Source organism: Lepidochelys olivacea, assembly GCF_965140295.1.
Source record: "Lepidochelys olivacea isolate rLepOli2 genome assembly, chromosome: 1".
Lineage (NCBI taxonomy): Eukaryota > Metazoa > Chordata > Testudines > Cheloniidae > Lepidochelys > Lepidochelys olivacea.
The window spans coordinates 155,798,925-155,824,462 of record NC_140411.1 but is presented as its reverse complement, the minus strand read 5'-3'; the positions used below and the strand labels follow the sequence as shown (position 1 = coordinate 155,824,462).

The window sequence follows — 25,538 nt, the reverse complement described above, 5'->3', positions numbered from 1 at the left end:
TAATTGTTTTGATCAAGTTACGACTGAAAAAAATCAGAAATTCTTCCATATCAGTATGTCCTTTCATCACAGTTGACACACAAAAAGAAACAAAACTGACATTAAGATTGAAATTAAAGCCAAGGACATTGAATTAAGGGTTACTATAGCAACCTTAATGATGCTCTGTTGTGCCTAGGTGTTATAACACCTACACTTTCCTGTCACATATTGTTGTCACATGAGTTATAACCTGTAGATCTTTATAAATTGTAATGCTGTAGTATGGGTGTTGCATACGAGTCTATTTCTTGATACATATATATTTACTGACAGAATGCTTACATTTTTCTGTGAATTTTATTTCCTCTAGCTACCTTCCATATTGTTCCAGACAATAGGGTTATGCGATATTCAGCCTGCACAGATGAAGACCCAATCAGTTTTCTGATGACTTCATTGCCAGGGTAGGGGATTGGTGCCAAGGATTTCATTAGGTTTTCTACAACAGGGGAGCAGTTGCCCTTCACCTCCAAGCTTCTTGAAGCGCTGCCTCAACTTTCTCTCCTCTAATGCTTGAATGGATCTGTTGCAATCTGGCTTCTGTACACTCCACTGAAACCACGGACACCGACAACCGTTAGTCTCTTCTGGGTGTGTCTGAGATCCTCTTCTCTGTACTTGTCCTTCTGAGCTATTGTTTTTGAATAAGATAATTATTTCCTTCTGCTCCATTTGCTTTTTTCCTGAGCTTTTTATGTCTTTGTGCTCTCTTGGATTTCACCTTTTCCAGCAGCTTCTTCTGCATCTCTGCTTCTTCCCCTTTTTCAGTGATATTTCTTGGGCTTCTAATTTTGATTCTTTCCTTTTTCTCCTCGGTCGCGGCGTGACTTTATCCACTCCTTTTGTTTCAGCTATCATTACAGTGCTGCTGGTCTTACATGCCTGACTCCTTCAGACGTCTTCTCCTGGATGTCCAACCATTATCCCAAGCTCCACTTGACAAAAAACTAAATTTCTCCCAAAGGTTCTTTTGCCCCTCCCTTTTCTGTCACCATATACAATTCCATTATCCACCCATGACTGAGGCACTTAGCCTCTGTGATATCTTCATCTCATATCAGTCCTTCTCCCTGTGCTACTGTTGTTTTTAAATCCTGTTAGTGGCTGTTTTGAAGCCTCTCTAAAATCTGTCCTCCTTAATCCCCAGTGTGAAAATCTTCCTCTAAGTCTTGGTCCTCGTTTGCCACATCTAGCCTTTTTGCTGGCATCCCCTCACCATCAGCTTCAAATTCAAATCGGCTTCTCTTCTTCTTCTTCTTCTTCTTCACCTTCCAAGACCCTACAAAACTCCACTCCACCTATGTGTAGTATCAAGTCTTCTTTGTACTACTCTTTCCTCCCAAGTTTACCTCCTTAAGAGACTCCTTATCTTTCTCCTCTCATCTTCATGCCCTCTTTTATCCTGTTCCTTATTCTTTGAACAGCATTCCTCATGTCTGGCAAACATCCTCTTCCTCCTCCAGAAATCTTTCCTTAAAGGATACTTTTTTCACAAAACTTTGGAAGGATGACTTCTGGAAGAATTCTTCTCTTCAACCTTATGTCATCCACTATATATCACATAGGTCTGAACTGTGCTGTCTGTAATCTCTTGGGAGCAGATTATCTACCTGTGTATTTGTTCAGAGCTTAGTATGATGTCAGCACTCAACAATAAGCTCTATTTGTTCTTCTAGTTTTATGTACTGTAAATAAGTTCTGTTTAGTAACTTTAAAAAAATATTTCATCACTCCTCATCTGTCAGGAGTCTCCTGTATGAATTATGGGAGCTACAGACTTTATAGAAGAACAGTAAATTTATCAGCTGCATATCATAGAATCATAGAATATCAGGGTTGGAAGGGACCCCAGAAGGTCATCTAGTCCAACCCCCTGCTCGAAGCAGGACCAATTCCCAGTTAAATCATCCCAGCCAGGGCTTTGTCAAGCCTTGTCAGCCAGGGCTTTCTCAGTTCCAACTGTTTGCAGTCACAGATGTAATTTTGAAATAGAAAGTTGCAGTTTCTTGAGTTCAAAAACTAACTCTGCTTCACATAAACAGTTAAAAAATATATTTCTCCTCAGATGCAGTATGCTATGTATGTGCTGATTTTTTTTCAGCCAGATTTTTTTGAAGAATTGTTGATTTAGGCAGGACAGTCCCCACACTTTCTTGCTTCTGCTGACTTTAGAAAGTCTGTGTGTTCCTGGCCTGTAGTGGTCTTCAGTAAACCTTAAAAATGTGCAGTGGCAGAATTGCTGCAGATGCTAGATGCTCACTGACATTCACAGGTCCATAGGGGAGCAGCAGAAACTAGTACCATATATACTGCATGCTTGTCTACATGGGGAAATTTACTGACAGAACTATGCTGGTATAATTATACTGCTATAATTATACCAGTATAACTCCCCAGGTGGACATTCTTATTCTGGAATAAGAGTGCCTTTTTCCAGGGTATGTCTATGCCGCCCATGTTACAGCGCGGCCACGGCTGCGCTGTGACATAGGCAGTATAGACATGCTTTATCGCCGTGAGAGCTCTCCCCCGGGGATTAAAAGAAAAAACCACCCCGAACAAGCGGTGGTAGCTTTATCGCCGGGAGCACAGCTCCCGGCTATAAAGCACTGTCTGTACCGGCGCTTTTCAACGCTAAAACTTTTGTCGCTCAGGAGGGTGTTTTTTCACACCCCTGAATGACAAAAGTTTTAGCACTGAAAGTGGCAGTGTAGACACAGCCCCAGTCCTTAGTTTGTCACTTTGAAAGTGGTATAAGATAAACCGCTGTAACTGTAGTGGTGTAAACTACACTGTATACCAGAATAAGTATAGCAGTATAATTATACTGATATAGTTCTGCCAGTAAATTTCCACATGTAGACAAGCTGTTGTTCAAAAGCCCCTCCGTTTACATGTAGATCAGTATTTTTGCAGTGATTTCTCTAAAATATATATAAGTATATACAATTGAGTTCTTCAGATTTATTTTTTCTTTATTTTCATGGGAATGTGCCTGTTTTCTCTACATTTTTTACAGTGACATGTCTGTATCTGACAAGCCCAAATTGCACACAATCCAGGAGAACACAACTGGAGAGAGCAGTTGCTGCCTCAAAATCTATTAAGCTTGCCTTTGAAGAAATAATTTTTACTTAGTAAGGCCTTGAATCTATACTGTTACCAAAAATAAACTTTTTACCACTGTACAGGGTTTTTTTTTAAAACAGTTCTGTAATTCTACTGGTCAAGACAGTAAACTCAGTTTGCAGGTACTTGAGATCAGGCCAGGCTTTTAGTCTCAGAAATTCTTCCACTTCTTAAATTAGAGTCCCTTTTGCTTTGTTTGGAGGAGCCTAATCCAGCTAATTCATCCTGTCAAACTGACAAAGGGTCATTAACATAAAAGCCTGTGAGGATGTTAACAATGGACAAGTGCGTACTGGAAATAATTAACAAAAAGATTCACTCAAGAATTTTTAGAAACACAGCTATGCAATTTATTCAACTCTCAAGTCACCAGAGATTATTTTTTAAGAGTCTGACCATTAAGGACCCGGTACAAAATCTTTTGGACGTTGAAGTCATAGTTCATTTCGCACTAGGCCAAAAAGAAATATGTGGAAATACCAATGTGTTCCCTTTAGTGCCATTAGGAAGAAGCAAGGTGTATTGTGTTCTGAATTCACAGTAAACCAAGATGGAATTTTCTCTGTATCGAGAATACGTATGGATTGTCACACTTTGTGAACAGCAGCTACTTTCATAGAGGAAGATGTCCATCAATATGTTGGGAACAGTTCAACATATGTGATGCAGAGACAGGTGAAACATAACAAGTTAGTGACTACATGGACGTAAACTCACGTTCTTGTGATCTCTGCTTCTCTTCTAGGAAAGGTGTGTCTCAGAATACTTTCAATGATGTACGTTTTCAGCAGCACTAACTGTAGATCAGATAGCAACACGTCTTGACTGTCAAGTACCCAAGTCTTTCAGTGAGGGTATGGGTAAAAGTGTGACAGAAAATAAGCACTGAGTCCACCAGTGATTTTTTTTTTCACTTAGCTTATGTATTTTCTCCAAGGTTGAGCTAGTACCATTAACAAAAACAGATAAGTACAAAGCAGGTAAACATATTGGTAGTTCTGCACTGGCTACAGAGGTCTTGAAACTCTGTTCATCTGGATAACAACTCCATTCACTTTGTTACTAGGAAACCATCTTCAAGGCCTGTTGTGCCATCCCAGTCCAGTACTGATTTTGCTCAAGGCATAACTGCTAAATATTAGTTACCCAAGAAGTGTCCCCCAGGATCATGTAGTATCCTCATAGATCAAAAAAATCAGGTTTATCTTACTAGAGAATACGATGTGGTCTTTACATAGGGTCATATGCAAAAAGTCCGTTCTCTTGGTGCTTCACCAGCTGGCATTCTAGAATTTTGACCAAAATGGCTGAGTAAGAGACTATCATATAGTTCCCTGAAGATCAGACAGTGGCTTTGGGGACAGTCTGAGAAGTCCTGAATATTGATGGATTCCCATCCATATATAATTATATTCTTGGTGGGGCTAAATGCTCTAAATTAACTTGCTAGAAGTTTCAGAACATTTTATTTTATTTCCACACAGACTAGATTTTTAGTAGCTATTTGCTCTACATTATAATGTTCAAATTATGTGGCACGCTGTTCCTTACATTTTGTAAGGACAAGTTAGTATTGTAAACGCACAATTCCTTCATTTATCCCCAAAGTTTTCTTCTTTTCACCGAGATAGTGCGTTAACCCACTGTATGCTGAGAAGTCTACATAAACTAGATTTTAGGAGGAAAATAAAAATATACTTTGACAGTGCTTTGACTCTGACAGACTTTGTTTTTTATTCAAAAGATACAAGTTGCCAAAAGCTCATTTCTGCACCTAGGTGGATTTCAGAGTGCATATTGCAGACCTGTGTGGCTAAACAAAAGTCTATTCGCGAATTAATTAAGGATCAGTTTACTGTCTCTATAGCAGTTTCGTGGGCAAAGAAGGCCCGTGCATCAGTTGTTGTAACTTATCTGGATACCATGTGATCTTTGCTTTTATACATTTTCTGGACCCTACAGTCTAGATGTCCAGTTGATACATCTTTCAAATTAAGGTTTCTTCAAGCAATAGTTTCAACTGAAATTGAATAGTATTTTTTTCATTATCTAGTCATCTTCCTCGCACCTGCTTTAAAAGTTTCTATTGTCTGGAATAATGTGGAAAGGAATTAGAGGTAGTAAAATTTGACCAATCTGATCTAGTTTGTGTGATTCCTTTATTCCTTCCACATTATTCTAGACATCCCACTCTTTTTGGAATTCCTTAATTTAAAAACATTTTACTCTATTATGAGAGGTCGGATGGTGATGTTTATTAGTACCTCACATTTTTTTTCCCTAAAAATTATTTGTTCCAGTTGTTTCCTTATACATCGTTCAGACACTACTGGTGTTGAAAGAATCTCCTACTGATATCTTGGTCATCAGTCCCCTGCCTTAGGGATGACAAAATCTGATTGGGTCTCTATATATACTCTTCTTGTGGAAAGCATAACCCTATTGTCTGGAATAATACGGAAAGAGTCATAGAAACTAAATGATCAAAGGTAAGTCAAAATTTATCTTTAGCACTTGTGAATGGTTTTAAGATTGGCAACACTGGAGACTGAAGCTCTCTGTTTATCTACAGAACACACAAAGAAAATTATCAATTGTGCAAGCTTTCTCATACTACATTGCAATGTGCCTCAGAACTGATTGATCTGGAAGGCTCCCCTTTAATGGTGAGAGGGTATAAGTCTCCATATCTATTCAGACTTTGCATTCTTTGCTGAAACAGGCAACATAAGATCATTTTGTGATTTGGATATTTGTCAACAGGAGATTGGACAGACTACCATCATATTCAGCACATGCCACTGAAGAGCCTTCAGATGGTAATGACCTTCAGTTACTGATCTGATTTGACCTAGATCAAATTAGAGTGTGGCCTAGAAGCACAAAGCTATGTTATCCATTTTAGTCTTCCAGATCGTCCAGGCCCCCAAATATTTTCTTAGTTGTAGGGTATATAATGCTGCCAACTGTCCTGGAACACTCTGATTAAAAATTATATCATCTGTGCTCTAATATCATGGACTTTACAGGGAATCCATAATTCTGAATTTCCTCACTTTGATCTCAGTACTAATGTTCTAAAGTGGTGTTTTTGCTAGTTTAGTGTCTTTTTAACAGCAGTCCAAATTGCAGTTTCACCCTTTTGTCTGAGTAAAGGGGTCTCCATAGACTTGCTTGCATTAAATATCAACTAAGTTATGTATAGCACAACTAACCTTTAGGGTTACCGGGTTATTTATATACCAAGGCACTGAGAACTCCTTACATTCTTCTTTTTTACAATTGTTTTTAAAAAATTAAAATAAAAAACATTTTCTTATGTTTATTTCCTGGATGTGACGAATAATGAAAAATACAATAAAATACCATGTTTTTCTTAACATTTACGTCAGGTCATTGGGAAAAAATGGAGGGAGGGCTTAGTCTGGTTATTGGATGAAAGAGTTCCTTGTGTAGCAGAAGGAAGAAAGGGGTGTTATCTGGTGTCTACAAAGGAACAAGGACTCCTGAGGGCCTAAGAGACTGTTTCATTTAGAGAGGAAACAGGAAGGACCCTAGTGTGAAGATTGTTTTATTGGAAAAAAATCCTTCTGTATTAGAGTATATAAAACCAGAAATTATTTTATTTAAAGGTGTGATATTTGGAAAGGGACTTGTTTACTACATAGGCAACCTTCTTTCTCCAGAGCTATTAAATGTAAACTATAAGTGTGATATCACCAGAAAAGGAGCTGCAGCATTTTACCATATTAAATATGGGGCCTCGCTGACTTAAAAAAAAGAAGTTAGCAAATATCTTAAGTGTATTGAAGTGTCCTTTACCCTTTTTAGCACATAACCTTTGAAGTTTCAACTTTAACAGGTGTTTTGCATGGTATACAGTTTTTTTAAATCTGCTTTGCTGACATAGCAGCAATACTGTGAGGCAATGTCGAAGACCTAACTTCGGAAACATAACCTCAGTTTCATTTCCTCATCTGATGAGGACAAAAACAACTGTAACCTCATGGGGAAAATGCAAGTTGCCCACCACACACAATTTTAACTCTGTTACATACAGTTGCTAAAGTTCATGTTATTTTTTCCTGCCTTCCAGCTTAAATGTCACAGTCAATCAAGTTGCTATTTGTTTTGTGTGTGTTCTTAAGTACAGGGTGAAGTATGTAATCCTAAAACAGGTATAGGGTCCCTAGATTCTTGAAGGCTCTTCAACCAAAACAGTTTTCTGAAACGAATAGAGATTTGTTTTATGCACTGGGGGCTTTCTCCTGGCTGCTCTGGTTCCTTGTCAGGTCAGCAATGACATGAGCTTCTACAATAGCCAATGTTATGAGCTGCTCAGGGATGCAGTCTTTTCTGTCAAGTTCTAAAATTAATGTATGTAGCTCCCATTTCAATGAAAATCTTTTTCTTTCTGTTTTATGTAAATACATAGTACTTACCTAACATCTTTCATCCAGTTACCTCAAAGTGCTGAACAAAATAATTCACAATATCCCTGTATAATAGGGAATTACTGATGTGCCCATTGTGAAGATGAGGAAACTGAGACATTGAGCATTATGACTTTGTACAAAGCCACATAGCAGGTCAGCAAAAACAGGGTAGGGAATAAAACCCGATAAGTCTGACTACTTGTCTACTACTTGACTACTGCTGCCTATGCTGAAAGCTCATAACTTCATTTGAGGTCACTTGTTAATACTGAAATTAATATGAGCAAAATGGGTGGGTACTACACTTTAAAAAAAACCCTTGCATATCATGGTTGCAGCTGCAGTTCTGACAACTGTAAAGTTTTACATGTGTTTTATATTTGTCTTGCTTGTTGTTATGCAGTAGCTGTGTATTTTTTGTACATACTAACTATAATTAGGAAGACAAGGGGGCCATTTAGAAACTGTTACCCAAGCATTGGAACACTTCCTTCAGAAAAAATAAGGAAGCTAATTAGTACATCAGTTTCAAGTCCATTCTCAAAATGTTTCTAGATAATCATTTCTGGTTTTGGTCATATTTTTTGTAGTGCTAAGTATATTGATCAGAATATGTAAATAGCTTTGGGAATTTTTGGTTTAGGGTGTTTGAGCATTAACCAGTAATAAACTTAAATATATTGTTTGGTTAAGTGGAAAAAATGCTGAAAGAATATATACTAGTACTTTCTTGTAATTGCAGGATACTGTTGAATATTTTTATGAGTTCATAATTAAAGAAACGTAAAAGATTAATTTTGATATTGAGAATATACAAACAGGGCTGGCCTTACCATGAGGCAAACTGAGGCGGCCGCCTCAGGTGCCAGACTGTGGGGTGGAGGGCCACTAGGACCCAAAATGTATGCTGGGGCATATGTAGTCTCTCTGCTCTAGATGCACAGAGATGGTGGAGTGCTGTGCTGGAGGAAGGAGGGCACGAGACAGGCAGGCAGGAGAAAAGGTGAGAGGGAATAACAGAAAGCAGCAGGAGCTGCAGGGAGAGAGAGGAGGAGGAGCCTCTTATGTACCTCTCTAGCACCCCCAGGAGCCTGGACTGATTAACACCAGCTTGTCAGAGAGCTTCCTGTTTCCTGCTGCTTCCCTGGACCCCCTTGAGGAGAACAGGCAGTCAACTGAAGTAGTAGGAGCAGGTTAGGCCCTTAAGACACTGATATTTTCCCTCACTCAGGCCCTGCTACCAGCCTGCTTATTTGTCCCCTTCAACTGAGTGTTGAGAGCCACTATAGCTGTCACAGAACAGCAGTCATGAGTGAAAGAAGAAAACGCCCCTCTGGGGCAGCATTCAAAAAAAGAAAGAAAGAAAAAGAAACTTTTCTATCTAAGCACGAAGGAGCTCTCCTGAGATACATAGACACAAATGTTCACGGTGAGCCTTCCGGCCCCATTGAGGATGTGAGTGGTGAGGAGATGCCTGATCTTCCAGTTAGTCAGAGTGCAGGTGACCTGGCAGCTACTGCAGCATCCATATCTCCATCTCAGATGGATGTAACCATGCACATTCCTGAAGAAAAGTGTAGATAAGAGAGGAGTGTGGTAGAGGTGCAAGAAACAGCTGCTGCTAAGTTTAGTTCCTTAAGTCTAGATGATCCAGGACTGTGGGCCAACTTGAGCAGTAGCCTGAGGGACTTCCTTGTACTGCATGGGCCACAGCAAGTGAAAAACTTCATGTTCCCCAAAGACAATGAAAATAGAAGTTTCCATCCAATACATTACTGAAATCCCCAATGGTGACAAAGTGGAGAGGCCATGGCTTTATGTACTCAAAAACCCAGAATGCTGCATACTGTTTTTGTTGCAAACTCTTCCAGTCTACTGTTTCAGCCACATTGGGTTCTACAGGAACAAAGGACTGGAAAAATTTGGCTAGAAATCTGGCATGCCAGGAGAAGGCAGCAAATCACCAGAGAGCATTCCATAGGTAGAAAGAGCTTGAGATGAGACTAAAGTTAAAGGCCACCATAGATGTTAGCATCAAGAGAAGATTGCATCAGAGTCTCTTTACTGGCAAAATGTTCTGAAAAAGCTCATTGCGAGAATGCTTGCTACCCAAAACCTAGCACTGCGTGGCACTTCAGGTCAGCTGTATGTGCCAAACTATGGAAACTTCCTTAAAATTGTGGAGCTGATGGCTGAGTTTGATGCTGTGCTCCAGGAGCATTTAAGAAGAGTCACCACCCAAGAAATGTACACACACCACTACCTTGGAAAAACAATTCAAAATGAGACCATTACAGTTACTGGCAACAAAAGTCAAACAGAAGATTGTGGCAGATCTGAAGGCAGCAAGATATTACTCTGTTGTTCTGGTCTGCACACCTGACATCAGCCATATGGAACAAATGACTTAAATGGTGCGTTTTGTAACAACAACAGAACCTAGTGAAAATGTCCCTGCAATGGTGACTGTCAGAGAATTTTCTAGAATTTATTGACATTGATGATACTACAGGAGCTGGTATGACAAATGTGCTTCTTAGAAAGCTGGAAGATACGGGAATTGCGACAGCTGACATGAGAGGTCAGGGCTACGATAATGGTGCTAACGTGAGAGGAAAGAACAGAGGAGTGCAGACACAGATTTGAGAGTTAAACCCTTGAGCTTTTTTTGTCCCATGCAGTTCTCATTTATTGAACTTGGTGGTCAGTGATGCAGCATCAGCTTCTAGTGAGGCTGCTGAATTTTTTAATGTAATTCAAAGCATCTATGTATTTTTCTCTGCATCAACTCATCGATGGCAAATTTTGAATCAACATCTGGGAACATCCTCTCTGACACTGAAACCACTTAGTGCTACATGATGGGAAAGTCGAATGGTGGCGATAAAGCCTATCAAACACCAGATGGGGAAGATAGATGATGCCATAGTTGCTATTATGGAGGATAAAGCTATGACAGGAACTGTTCTTGGGAGAACAGTGGCAGAGGGAAGTGGAATCACCAGAAACATACATAGCTTCAAATTTCTGTGTAGCTTAGTGTTGTGACATGACATCCCGTTTGGAATAAATGTTGTAAGCAAGAAACTCCAAGGTGTTGACTTTGATATATCTGGAGCAATGGAACAACTGGACAAAACAAAGTCATACCTACAGTCTTATCGGTCAGATGAGGGATTTCAAAACGTTCTGAAGAGTGCACAGAAGTTGGCAGAGGAACATCACACTGAAGCTATTTTCCCACCCATTCAAGAATACAACAGTCACCAAAGAAGAAGACATTTTGATTACGAGGCATGGGATAATCCCATAAGAGACCCCAAACAACCATTCAAAGTTGAATTCTTTAACCAGGTGCTAGATTGTGCAATACAGTCAGTTGAAGAACGTTTCATGCAGCTCAAGGAACACAGCAGTATATTTGGGATGTTGTAGGATATTTCAAAACTCTTCACTATACCTGAAGAAAACCTACACCAGCAATGCAGGGCACCAGAGACAGTGCTGACGCGTGATGACATGCATGATATTGATGCGAGTGATTTAGGTGATGAACTGAAAGTCCTTTCAAGATACATTTCAGCAGGATCAACTCCAAAGGCTGTTCTGGAATATATGTGCACAAATAAGATGACTACCCTCTTTCCAAATGCTTTTGTTGCTCTGCACATACTTCTAACGCTTCCTGTAACAGTTGCCAGTGGAGAACGCAGCTTCTCCAAGCTAAAGTTAATAAAAACACATCTACGCTCCACAATGAGACAGGAGAGGCTGGTCGGCCTTGCAATCATCTTAATAGAGCATGAGCTGGCCCAGACTGTGGACCTTCAGCAGGAAGCAGTTCAAATCTTTGCAACCAAGAAGGCACGGAAAGCACCCCTTTGATTATTCAAACAGCTAAAAATGTCAGTGTTTACTGTGCAGACAAGAAAAGTTACATTTGCTGTTCAGGCATTTGAAAGTTAAGTGTTAATTAAAATTTTTGAACAAGGCATTTTAAGTTGTTAGTTCTCCTTTATTGGGGTAGGTAGCAGAGCAGTACCATGAGAGGAGTAGAACAGGAAGAAGTCAGAATTGAGACCTTTCAAAGTTTTGGCCCAAGCGAGGGGGCATGGGAGCATCATTTGAGCTCCCTGCCTCAGGTGCCAAAATGATGTGCGCCGGCCCTGTATACAAATGAATTGACTTTATTAACCTAAAACAAAATGAGACAAAAAAATCAGGCTGTATCTTTCAACTTCCATGTTGCTCGGCCTCCTTTCTCCCCTCAGAGTCAGTATCAATGTCAAAAACAGACCAAAAAACCCCAGAAAATGCCTAGACTTTATAGAGGCCATCATCAACTCAGTCAGATCACAAGCCTACCAACCAAGGGACAGGTTCCAGACTCCACAAGAACTCAAACTCATGTAGCCAAGAGTCCTTTAGTCATGGCCTGGACTAGCCTATTCCTCCTGGGCCTCATTTTCTCATCATGTCAGACAACACCACGACTGTTGGCTACATCAACAAACGGGGGCACAAAGTTGAAGGCTCAAAGCAGAGGAGGTTACTTACTCTAACTAGAGGTTCTTCTACATGTTTTCCACTTCCCGCCCTCCTTCCCCTCTGTTGTGGATCTGTTGGATTTGTGGTGGAGAAGGAATTGGAGGTGCAGTCAGTCTGACCCACACTTTATCACCTTGTATGAAACCATGAGTCAGGGAGCATGCACGGATCAGTGGACACTACTTTCAAATTCTCCGGCTCTGGACACATGGTGCGCATGCATAAAGCTCTCAGAGGCCTATAGATAGGGATCACAAATGTCTAAGAACCTCCAGTTACACGTAAGTAACCTCCTCATCCAAGTAGCTCTACCATTAAGCTGAAGGAGACTCTCCTATAAGCAGTGATACTACTAGCATCGATATCCTCTACATGGATCTGTAGGCACTCAGTGGAAAAAACCATATGATTGTAAGCAACTTGGTAAGCTTGGATTCCATAAATGCCCCACCTCAGAGGCTTGTAGGGGCAGTGTGCTGGAAGAGAAGCTGAGCCCTGATTAGGGGGCGGGGCTTCTCTGACTAGGGGTCCGATAAAGGTAGCCAGCCAGTCAGGCAGCGGCACAGACAGCTGCAGTGGCACAGGAGCCAGCAAACAGAGCTGTAAACAGGGGAGTTTGAGCGGGAGTTCTGTTGGAGGAGTTTGGGGGAAGACTAAGAGCCAGGCAAAGGAACAGACAGGCTAGTGAAGGGAGTGTGTGGTGTTCTGGTTGTGTTTTCGTGCTCACTGGCGGTTTGTTTTGCTGTGGGTGTGTATTTTGGTTTGGTTTGTGTTCCCTAGACTAACAGGACTTAAGTGGGAAGGCGATGACAGACACAGAGGCAGCAGTGGTAGTGACCCAAGTAGCGGAAGACACAATGAAAATGACTGGATGTAGAAGCTGTGGCATGTACATGATCCTGGAGGGGGTACACGAAAAGAATTTTGTCTGCATGAAGTGCCGCCTGATAGAGCTAATGGAAGAGAAGATCCTAGGATTGGAGATGCAGGTGGAGACTCTGGATGAGTTTAGAAGGGGGTTTGAGCAGATGATGGAGCAAAGACATGAGGAGGCTGAAGGGAAAAGCTCAGAGTTGCAGATGGAAGCAGGACCGAAGAACTCTGAGGGGATACTGCTGGGTGAGGAAAGAGGACAGTGGAAGCATATGACTAAGAGAACCAGGCAGAGGAAAAGACAGGGCAGTGAAGGAGAAATAGAGCTCAGGAACAGGTTTGCGGAGTTGGAAAATGAAGAAGGGGCACAGCAGGTGGTCACTGAAGGTGAGAGGGCAAGGAAAAAGAGAAGAGCAGATAGTCCTACTGGAAGAGGGCAAGAGTCAATGGAGATAACACCAAACATGAGCCCCCGGAGGATACAGGATGGGTTGCAGAGGATTGCAAGGGGCAATGGAAATCGAGAGGACTTTCGGCCACATGGAAAAGGGGATAAACTGGAGAATCACTCCATCGCCAGGACAAGGCAGGTCTACGAGATTGGGGACTCATTGCTGAGAAGAATAGACAGGCCTGTACAAGAGCTGATCCAGAGAACAGAAGGGTGTGCTGTCTGCTGGGTTCTAAGATATGGGATGTGGACCTGCGGCCGAAGAGGATCCTAACTGGAGCGGGAAAGAATCCATTGATTATCCTTCATGTGGGAACAAATGATACAGATAGATTCTTGCTGGAACGTATCCAGGGAGACTATGCCAGGCTGGGGAAGACGCTAAAGGAAATTGAGGCTCAGGTGATCTTCAGTGGGATTCTGCCTGTTCCTAGAGAAGGGCAACAAAGGTGTGACAAGATTATGATGCTCAACAGATGGCTCAGGCAGTGGTGCTATAAGGAGGGCTTTGGAATGTATGGCCACTGGGAAGCATTCATGGACAGAGGAGTGTTCTCTCGAGATGGACTTCACCTGAGTAAGGAGGGAAATAGACTTCTAGGATAGAGGATGGCACAACTGATCAAGAGAGCTTTAAACTAGGAATTCGGGGGAGATGGTTGGAGATGTCCAGGTAATCTCCATGCCAATTATTCTTTTTGAGAGAGAAGAAAATGAAGTAAGAAAGGATACAACCATGGGTAGGAGAATGGATATAAGGCAGAAGGGCAGTGTACATATCAATCTAATAGGTAATATTGGCGGTAGAATGTCTGTGCCCAATCGGGTAAAGAATGTGAGTGAAGCCAAATGGCAAAAATTAAGATGTGAGGAGCCTAGATAACAAAATGGAGAAACTAGAGCTACTGGTGCAGGAAGTGAAACCAGATCTTATAGGGATAACAGACACATGGTGGAATAGTCATCATGACTGGAGTACGGGTATTGAAGGGTATGTGCTGTTTACGAAAGACAGAAATAAAGGCAAAGGTGGTGGAGTAGCATTGTATATCAATGATGAGGTAGATTGTAAAGAAATAAGAAGTGATGGAATGGATAAGACAGAGTCTGTGTGGACAAAAATCACACTGGGGAAGAAAGCTACTAGAGCCTGCCCTGGGATAGTGCCTGGGGTGTGCTATAGACCGCCGGGATCCTATGTGGATATGGAGAGAGACCTCTTTAATGTTTTTAAAGAAGTAAATACTAATGGGAATTGTGTGATCATGGGAGACTTTAACTTCCCAGATATAGACTGGAGGACAAGTGCTAGTAATAATAATAGGGCTCAGATTTTCCTGGATACGATAGATGATGGATTCCTTCACCAAGTAGTTGCTGAACCGACAAGAGAGGATGCCATTTTAGATTTGGTTTTGGTGAGCAGTGAGGTTCGAGTGATCATGAGCTAATTCAGTTCAAACTAAATGGAAGGATAAACAAAAATAGATCTGTGACTAGGATTTTTTATTTCAAAAAGGCTAACTTTAAAAAATTAAGGAAATTAGTTAGGGAAGTGGATTGGATTGAAAAACTTATGGATTTAAAGGCAGAGGAGCCCTAGAAGTACTTCAAGTCAAAGTTGCAGAAACTATCAGAAGTCTTCATATTACAAAGAATTTGCGGTTCTTCTGTAGTTCCTTTGCAACAGGGACCATTTGGGGATGAATGTACAGAGAGCGATAAAATGCATTTTATTACATTTGTTCAGTTTAACACATCAGTTAGTAATTGAGCAAAAGTAATCCTAAGAAAAAAGATTGCTTTTACTCCCTTGAAAGTTCAAGGGCATTGATCATAAAAATAATTGTTTTCATGGTCCTCTGTTTAATCACTGGTTCAAAACCTGCCCCCAAAACATTAACATCTGATGTGAGTTTGTGTTGTAAGTATAATTCTTCAAGGACAATGTCCACACCATAAAAACATTAGGCACTGTTTGATACCCTTCAGCGAAAAGGATATGGAACCTGAACAGCCACCTCAGCTCTAGAGGTGACTTCTTCAAATCAAAGTTAAGAAACGTTGGTAAAGCATTTGGGGGGAAGTGTCTTCCGTTGTACCTGTTCTGTGGATAAATAGAGAGTCTTGCTCTCCATGGCTGTCAAATACTTGTTATACAGCACATTTCACCCAAGGATCTCAGAGCTTTTTAAAATAACCTTTAATTACATGACATCTTTTGGAAGGTAGGTAAATATTTTACCCAATTTATTGATGGGTAAACCAAGGAGCAGAGAAATTAGTGACTACTCCATTCTGACACATTTCACAAATACTGAATATAGAATAGGAAAATATTGTCTTTAAAAAAAAGTTTAATCCGTGAATAAAACTTTCCATTATAACTGTTTTTCTGTTTAATGCAGATTAATTTCTTTCCTTTTCACTTTTATTTTCATGTTTGAAACACATCACTTTACTCAGTTTTGTTTGTATTTCCATTTAGGACGTGTAGGAACACCTCATTTTATGGCCCCAGAAGTAGTAAAAAGAGAACCCTATGGGAAGCCTGTAGATGTTTGGGGTTGTGGAGTGATCCTTTTTATTCTACTAAGTGGTTGTCTGCCTTTTTATGGAACCAAGGAAAGATTATTTGAAGGCATTATTAAAGGAAAATATAAGGTAAATGACAGTGTGCATGATTACTTTTTCACTGAGGTAAAACACTGCTGTAAACATTTCTGGAAGTTGCTTTCTATATTTTGGCTGCTAATTAGCCTGACTGAAATTTGCAAAATTCCACAAGACAAACAGCTCTCTATGTGCAAATAGAGATAATTATATCATTATTGATCCATTTTTCCATGGAGTATATGTTTAACAGTCTCTGCCATTTAGATTACCGTATCATTTATCTAGATTAAGCAGCTAACGTAATATCAAATTGGACCCTGATCTTACAGTGAGTTCAGGGAGACTACTTACATGCATATGTGTTTTTGTGATTAGGGCCTCAGTGTGTACTATATGTTCTGTGTTATCTGTATGACTGATATATACATAAACTCTTATATGTATTCCTCCATTTTATGAAATTTCTCACGTTTGTAGTTCTAAATGCTAAATGTGATAGCTAAAGAATGAACTCATTAATTTAGTTAAAATATTTGTGGTTATCTTAGTGTACAAATGGTATCATACTTTTGTTGTATTACACTGTATAGTAAACTATGAAAGAACTGATTACTTACTAAGGAGCTACTGGTAATTGATAACAAACTACAGTGTCTGAGGACAAACCTGTTTCATAACACTTTCCAAAATCATGGAGTCATTATGAGGAAGGAGTTAAAGCCCTTTCATTTCATTTCTTCTTCTTTGCATACATCAAAATCACACCTTTCGTACATTAGCAAAGTGGTAAGAATATTGCCCAAAATCTTGCTAAAGCTTGATGGTCCTATAATATGTAGTATTCTTTTTATTAATTGACCAGGGTATGTCTACTCTGCAGCTGGGAGCCTCAGGGGAAAAAAATGCTTTACAACAACAGTAAGATGCTTAATGGAGCGTGCCTATATTGGTAATCCTCTCTTCTTGAACAGCTGAAGGCACAAAGCTGGTCACACTTGAAATGTGTGATTATACTATACATCACATTGTATGTTGTTGCTTGCTTAGTGTGGTTCTACTCTGAAACTGATTCTAAAAGTGACATCGAAGTGCACATTTGTTTGTCTCAATGATTTCCATATCATATGTGCTCTCAATTCTGGATTAAATTCTACCCTTGCAAGGAAATAGCGAAAGGTCTCCTGAAACCTTTAAACCTTACACTGGCCTTGTGGAAGAAGCAGTTGTCCACAAGGTCCTCTGCATTCCTAAGAACCACAGAGTGGGAGGGGTCATGGAACCCTTTTATTCAGATCCAGCAGCTCAACACTTCACTGTGGTGTAGAATGGCTGCACTGCAGCTCATAAACTTGTCCTTTCATCCATTTCATTTCTACAGACAAAGCCTGATTACTTTTGCTTTGTACAGGGAAGGTGAATTTGATCTGTAGGGAACATTACATGCAAAAAAAGTAGGTAGGAAAATGGGTACCGTATTACCAGTTGTATAATCATCGAGCACTGTACGTAATGTTTTAGTTTTCACATACTAACATATATCTATACTTTTTTAAATGGTGCACAAGTCTTATGTGTACATTCATAGGAATAAAATATTGACAATAGTACCAATGTCGTGTAACCTTATACCTTAGTTGCTCATTGTACAGAATAACTGTATCCTGTAATGTTGTACTCTGTCACTTGCTTTAATTTTTTTCTTCACTTACAATCAGATGAATCCCAGGCAGTGGAGCCATATCTCTGAAAGTGCCAAAGATCTGGTACGCCGCATGCTTATGCTGGACCCAGCTGAAAGGATAACCGTTTATGAGGCACTGAATCATCCTTGGCTGAAGGTAAATAAAGCCAACAACATAACATCTCAAAAATTCATATCCTTAAAAACATGGAGTTGATTTTTTGCTCTTCAAATTAGCCATCAAGTTACAGAAACATTTAGATGTGCTTAAGTGCTTTACTGGATTGGGGCCTGAGTGCTCGACACCTTGCAGGATTGAGCCCCCATATGTGCCTCAAGAGGACTGTAGGATGTAGAGTAGTGCTGTGTGGAAGATGATTTGGGGAGCATTCCCACCTCGTGCTGTGGCCCTCCTGGAGTCCAGATGATAGAATCCTATGTGAATTTTAGAAGCTTTATCTTCCATCTCTTCCTCCTTCCCCTGCAGGTGACCTGAGAAGGCTCAGCAGCTGCTTTTATCAGCCTTCTGGTATGAAAATAAATATTTTTCCACTGAGAACCCTTGCTAGTGATAGGAGTTACATTTTGAAGCCTCTCTCTACAAAGAAAGGTGGGAGCTTGGGGAGAATGTAAGCAGAGCTCTCCAGCAGTCCCTAGGATGTCCTGTGCTAAACTCACCAGAGCTGGAGGTCCGTAGCAGTATTCCGCATTCAGAAGTTAATAAATTTTGGTTCTGGGCATTGATACTAGTTAGAATCTGGTTAACAAAGTTTTATTTCTCTCTTGCTTTCTATTTTGTGTTTTATTTTCTGTATTGTGACCAAAGGAAAGTTAGACTTTTTGAACTGTAGTGAATGCCTCTGTCATTAGGGTGTCATAGCTGAGAAGCTTTATTGTCCAAATCCCTGCAAATTTTGCAGAAAAATGTAACCTTGGCTCTACCTAGTGCTAACCTGCACATTTTGAGGCTGATCTAACTTTATTTTTTGACCTTAAAGTCAGGTGAGAGGTTTGGGCAGGTAAGAAGAGGCAAAATTGCATTTGTAATAGATACTTCCAAACATAATCCTGAAGTGGCTATTGGCATTCCCTAATTCAGTCTTCTCATATATCTGCCTTACTAAGCTAAACTCAGCTTTCCTTTCCTGAGTCAAAATTACATTAATCACATACAGCCATGAGTCATTGGCAGCATGCAATATACACAGATTATTAGTATGAATGTGGTAGTGAATGTCATTTGTGGTAGATGATGCTATCATATGGCTCTCCAGAGTGTATTTTTTAATTAATATAAATGTTTTACAGAGCCACTACATCTGTTTTCCTTATATTAAAGCTGAAGTGTAATATTGTATGGTGATATATTCAAATATTCTTTGATAACTTAATAGTAATGAAGAAAGGAGTCTGCAGTTACACAAGCCATTCTAAATATAATCAGTTAATACTAATATAATTATTTGTATATTTAAATGTTGAAATGACCAACATCTTAAAGCTACGTTAGTGTACTAAAATTTTAACCAATTAATCTTAAAACTGAAAGAGATCAATAAGATTGTCTCTCCACTCCTTTCAGTAATACCTACAATTAAATGGCTTTAAATTGCCGAGATGCTCAAGTATTCAAATTGTGTTGTGTGTTTAAGAATGTTGTTAACAAGAATGGGGAGCAGCAAACATACCTGCAATAATTGCATTATTTCTGACTTTGCATCAGATATGTTTTTTAAGACTCTGCCTTTTAGGAGTTATAATCTCTGGTATTGAATAGATTGCATAATTTTTTTTCATATTGTGTGTTTTCTTTTTGTTGCTGTCGAAAACTTACTAAGTACAGAAAGTAAAAATCCAGTTTAAGTGAAGCAGCTCACATTGGGGGTTCCATGTTGTTTAACCTGAATTCTTTTGTAATTTGCGAATTTAGGAAAAACTCTTACCCGGCAATTTACAGAATCTGTTCTATTAATGTTCTACCAACTGACCATAGGTTTCAGCCACAGAAAGTGACAACACAACACCTGCCTTTCCCCCATTCTGGAATCCAACCATCTTGATTTCTATAAGAAATTTCCTTAATGTTTACATCCGGGGTTGGCAACCTTTGACACACAGCCCATCAGGGTAATCCACTGGCGGGCCGTGAGACATTTTGTCTACATTGACCATTCGCAGGCATGGCCCCCAGCAGCTCCTATGGGCCAGGAACGGCGAACTGTAGCCCATGGAAGCTGCGGAGGGCCATGCTTGCGAACAGTCAATGTAAACAAAATGTCTTGCGGCCCGCTAGCGGATTACCCTGATGGGCCGCATGCCGAAGGTTGCCGACCCCTGGTTTACATCAGTGTAATCAAATCCTAAGTTGCTGTGTGATAGTATAGTATCTAATGCATATCTTGGCCAATTTTTAATGTTTTTTGTCAGAGCGAAGTTTGAGTATTTTTTTATTATTGTAGGAGAGGGATCGCTATGCATACAAGATTCATCTTCCAGAAACAGTAGAGCAACTGAGGAAATTCAATGCAAGAAGGAAACTAAAGGTAAAAGGAATCTGACATTAAGACAGATATAATTTGCATTACCTTAAATTTTATATGGTTTTCTTTTGGAATTTTGAAAATATTAGAAAAGAAATCTAGTACCTAATTCTATGTGAAAGAACTTTGTTATTAAGTGTCATAGGGCTTGTTTATATGGTGCGACAGAGCACACCAGGAAGATATAAATAGTAAAGCACTCTAAAGTGTTGCGCTCTAACTACCCCTTAGACTCTGCTGACATGGTCTACAAGGTACCTAGTGCATGTTGATACAGTCCCAAACACGTGCACTAGGAACCTTTTAGAGCACATCAGTGGGATCTACACAGGGCAGTTAGAGCAGCACACTTGAGTGCTATACTATTTACACCCTTTGGTGTGCATTTCTGCACCGTATAGACAAGCCATGTAGACTTTTAATACGAGTCAAGAGTTCTATGTATTTTTTAAAATTGTAAAGATTTAAAGTTGAAATAGATATTTAGAAAAAGGAAAAGGAGGACTTGTGGCACCTTAGAGACTAACCAATTTATTTGAGCATGAGCTTTCGTGAGCTACAGGTCGCTTATGCTCAAATAAATTGGTTAGTCTCTAAGGTGCCACAAGTACTCCTTTTCTTTTTGCGAATACAGATTAACACGGCTGTTACTCTGAAACTAGATATTTAGAATGGATTAGTTTGCTGCTGTCATGCTGCAGACACTCGTCCCCTCCATTTAGTCTCTTGGTTTCATTGAGTTTTTATAGTCTGAAATATCTAGAATTATGAGGTCAGGAATCTTAATTAGTCTAATGATCATTGATTAATTACCTTGAATATAAGATGTCTTATTTAGATTGTCTTGTCATGCATTGACCTAAATGAGATTTTGGGACAAACTCAAACCAAATGCACTATAGTTGAAATATGAGGCAAATCTCAAGCTGCAGAAATAGGGTTTCTTTACAAAAGTATTCTTTTCACAGGTGATCATTGCTAGAAGGTTGCATTGTTTCCACTCTGTATGGTTATGGTAGCCTCACAACATTCCCCCTCCATCACCCGTAATGCTGCTGTCTGTATTAGATCCCCACTATAATTGCTGTTCCTATGGTGCATGCACTTGGCACCAGACTAGCATTCTGCAGACATTTCTAGAATACATCCTTTGAGGTTGTGATTATAAGGATTTGGAGTGGAGCACTTATTTACTGAGCCAGAGTCTGCAACCATCTGTTCTTGATTCTTTGCAATTGGAGAAAGTGTGTCTTTTCTGTGACTGGGAGGGAGGGAGACTACTGGTTTTTTTCCTAAAAGGTTCTAAATATAATTTCTAAAATGTGAAAAATATTCTTGCGGCCTGTTTTTGCTTCTTTAGAGAATAGCCAGTTTGTACATTTTTGAGTCACTCCTGTGCTACGGCATAATTTAATTCCTAGTGCTTAGTTTCATCTATGTTGTTCTGTTTTTTGTAATCAGTTATGTCAACAAAGGATAAACATTCCACTGGCTTCACCAGTCATCAAATATGGAGGGCCACCATAAGATGTTCATAAAGGACAATTATGATTTTATTTTATTTTCTGGGGGTAGGTTATAGCTCTTTGCAAAGGGGTATTCTTAAGAATGTTCCCTCAGCCTTTAGTTATATATAGGAGCAGTTTCCAACTACACCTCTACCGCGATATAACGCGATCCGATATAACACGAATTCGGATATAATGCGGTAAAGCAAAAATGGTTTTCTGTCTCGTCTTCAACATTGGTTCTCAAACTGGGGGTAGCGACCCGGTTATGTGGGGGGTCGCGAGCCCCGACCCCAGAGCGTGGCTGCACCTTGCGAGCTCTGACCCTTGCGCCAGGCTGTAAGCCCCAACCATGACGCATGGCTGCGAGTCCCGACCCCTGTGTGGAGCTGCGGGGCTACGATCCCTGACCCCAGAGCGCAGCTATGAGTCCCAACCCCAACCCCTGTGCCAGGCTGTGAGCCCCGACCCCAGCAGGGACGTGCAGCTGCAAGCCCCGACCCCAGTGCCGGGCTGTGAGCCCCGACAGGGACGCGCGGCTGCGAGCCCCTACCCCGGGCTTGATGTGAAGGACAACATCAGATGCACCCTTTCTAAAACAACGCCAAGAATAAAACTTCTTTTGTCAAATACCGTATTAATAACGGAAATGCTCGAGGCCAAAGCAAGTTCGATACAACGTGGTTTCGCCTATAACGCGGTAAGATTTTTTGGCTCCCAAGGACTACATTATATCGGGGTAGAGGTGTATACGGAAAATAATGTTGAGATCCAGCTGAAACATTGTGTGATTTCCACTCAGAATCATAAATCCATTGCCTCTCTGATGGGGTTTTACCTGAAACTTGGTCTAGGTTCATCAAAAGATTCGGGCATCCTTTTGGCAAATCTGTGCCAATTGTAGGGTTTGTAAAATGCAAAATCAGATTAATTTCAACTAGTTGCCTCACGGAAGTTTTGCATAATTCTAACCACGTCTAGCATGTAGGATTGGAATAATCCTCATGCTTCTGAACAAGTTAGCAGCTTCCCCCTATGTTTAACTATGATCAGATAACACATTATTAAACACAGCTTGCCTACATGAGGTACAAAGTCCTATTTAAAATTGCATTAGTTAAAGCATTTTAGCTAACATTTTTTTTAAACAATCTATTTTTCTGGTCTACACATAAGCTTCAATCTTTACTTTATAGGCAATTCTCCACTCTTAGCATCTTGTGTTTATATACATTCAATACCATATTATACTATACCAACCTTTTCCCTGCCATTTACTTAATCCATGCTATTGTTCTTCCGGAGGTGTTCTGAAAGTACTAATTGTTCATTGCAATGCACCCCACACATGAAACACTGTAAAACTTGTGCGTTAGGCCCTATTTTTCTGGAATGAGCAAACAACAAATTGTCCTTTTAACACTGGATCAGATACTGTTAGTATTTCATTATTTTTTCTAACTTTGAAATTCCTCACATAACTACCACCAAGGAGTCTGAGATTATCATATTTTCATATTGATATGTCTGAGTCAAATAACAGATTCCAATGTTGTTTTCTGAATTTTGCCAGAATTGAAGCACATCTCCAAATGGAAAATGTAAATTTTACAGTTACTTGATTACCATATAATGTACTGTAACCTTTGTAACCACATTGGAACCACTGCTTGTTTCAGAATTCGAGGAGTTATTAAAAAACTGGGACAATTGTACTGTCTTCCTTGTATTGATCCATTAAAGTGTTAATTTTCTCTCTAGGGACCAGATCATGCCGAACCCTGCACAAGTGAGAGAATTCAGAGCTTTCTTTCCCACTCCCTGCACCCCTGCTCCGGGGAGCCCAGTGGCAATCCTTGTGCTCAATATAAAGAATGCTTCAGGTTGCCATCTATAGAGGTGCTAACCTGTTCAAACAGAGTAAGGAGAAAAGAGGCTATAATAGCAGCTGCTTTGTTTACCCTGTGCTCACAGAGCCACTGTACCTGTCTCAACTTGATGCATTTGGGAGATCTGTATTAGGATGGCGCTTTTCCATACCATCATTGATGTGGCTTAATACCACTGTCTATCCCAGTTATTTTTTCGTTATATACTGGTTTATATACCATGGTATTTGATCTTTGCCCAGACTATTGGGGACATTATGGGAGACTCACGAACATATAGAGCATTTTTGCATCTTAGAATTATCATTTTTATCAGAACTACCTTGCCAACTAAAGAGCTCAGGAATTTATTCCTTATGTCTCTTTCTCTACACTTATTTCAAATAAAATTGTTCTTGTATAATTGTTCCAAATCTGTATATACTCCCAAGCATTTACCTGTCTTACCTGAATAGAAAAGCTGCCAAATTCCCTTCATCTAGTTAAACCACCCCCCAAGTGTGGGGTTTTTTTTATGCTTTATATGCTTTTATGCTGGTCATAGCCAGACACACTATGTGCAGGTGCACAAGAAGGTATGGAAGCTTCAAAAAACCTTCCCTTTCCCCCATGCAGACACCAGTCACAGTTGCAGGCCCTAAGCTGTCCTGAGCACAGAGACTTCTCCCTTTTATGTCCTGCAAGCCACTCAAAATGGAAGTAGAGATCACTACAGCTGACTAGCCTCAGAGGAATGTACACTACAGTCTCTTAAAAGGTAAAACAGCAGCAAATTTCACCTTATGCACCAGATTGCTCCCTGAGGCACAGTGCCACTGCTCAGAGCCCTACCTGGGATGTTGGAGTTCAGCTCTTTCCTCGGCACAGCCCTGTTCTTTAAAGGCAGTATCTGGCCCTTATTCTGGGAAAATGACTATATTTTAGTTATTTACAGGTTTAGATTGTACATTTTTAGGCTTCATTGCATAAATTAAAATATCTTCTGCATTCTGAGAGAGCTTCTGGGATTTTTTTTATATCAGAGGCTAGTTGATCAGGGTCATTTAGCATCGTTTGAAACCAGTTAGACACTAAAAACATGACTTAAAACAAAAATTAGTCCTTCCTTAATATCACTTGACATTACATAAAAAACTGTGGTCTCAATGTGGTTTTGAGAAGACAGCTATTTTCATACTAGTTACTGCATGAGATCCGCTCTAAACAAAAATGCTGTCTTTGCTGTCTGTGAATCTTTGTTACCTTTTGGCATTTTAGAGCTGAAGTCCAACAATATTGCAATTCTCCTTTGACACAATGGACGTTCCAAAAATAAATAGGATAAACTAATGTTTCTCATTTCCACAGCCAAGTTAAGGATCAGATCTTTAACTTTCATAAACATACAGAACTACAAACCACAGGTTTCCTGCTTAATTCACTTGAAACTGTTTTTAAATTTCCCACTATAACTGTCTTAGATGAAGCAATATTTTTATCAGTAATATTTCAAGTAATAACTACATAAAAGGTCTCAGGTTTTCTTAAACTGTTGGAAAGTTTCTAAAGGCATAATGCAGAATGCCACCAATTTAAGAAACCTGTCAGCTGGCTTTGCTCTCTTGAGCAATACCTGTGAATCACAATTGCAAACCAAAAAGGCAAAAGAAGCAGCAATGCATCCCTTTTCTCTTTCTCACAGTATACATCTTCACAGTTCTATGTTATGTGTTGTTAATATGTTGTATTGATTCTTCATTGATCATCCCTTGATATTAATAATTAATTGTCAACATGTCCGCATCATGAGGTTAACCTATTTTAAAAGCCTGACTTTTATCTCCTG

The 25,538-nt window shown here is 39.9% G+C and overlaps 1 protein-coding gene across 13 annotated transcripts in view; it reads left to right on the top strand.

Annotated features, from left to right (window-relative positions):
- Positions 1 to 25,538, top strand: part of CASK (calcium/calmodulin dependent serine protein kinase) — a 420,545-nt gene that overhangs the window by 262,414 nt on the left and 132,593 nt on the right. For 12 of the 13 annotated variants that reach the window (XM_084635068.1, XM_084635057.1, XM_084635067.1 and 9 more), the window contains exons 7-9: positions 15,968 to 16,143; positions 17,811 to 17,933; positions 20,236 to 20,319. In XM_084635068.1, coding sequence (XP_084491194.1) covers positions 15,968 to 16,143; positions 17,811 to 17,933; positions 20,236 to 20,319 — 383 coding nt within the window. Of the gene's footprint in view, positions 1 to 5,635; positions 5,661 to 15,967; positions 16,144 to 17,810; positions 17,934 to 20,235; positions 20,320 to 25,538 lie in introns of those variants that run through there. The other variant, XM_084635060.1, reaches the window with a different exon arrangement.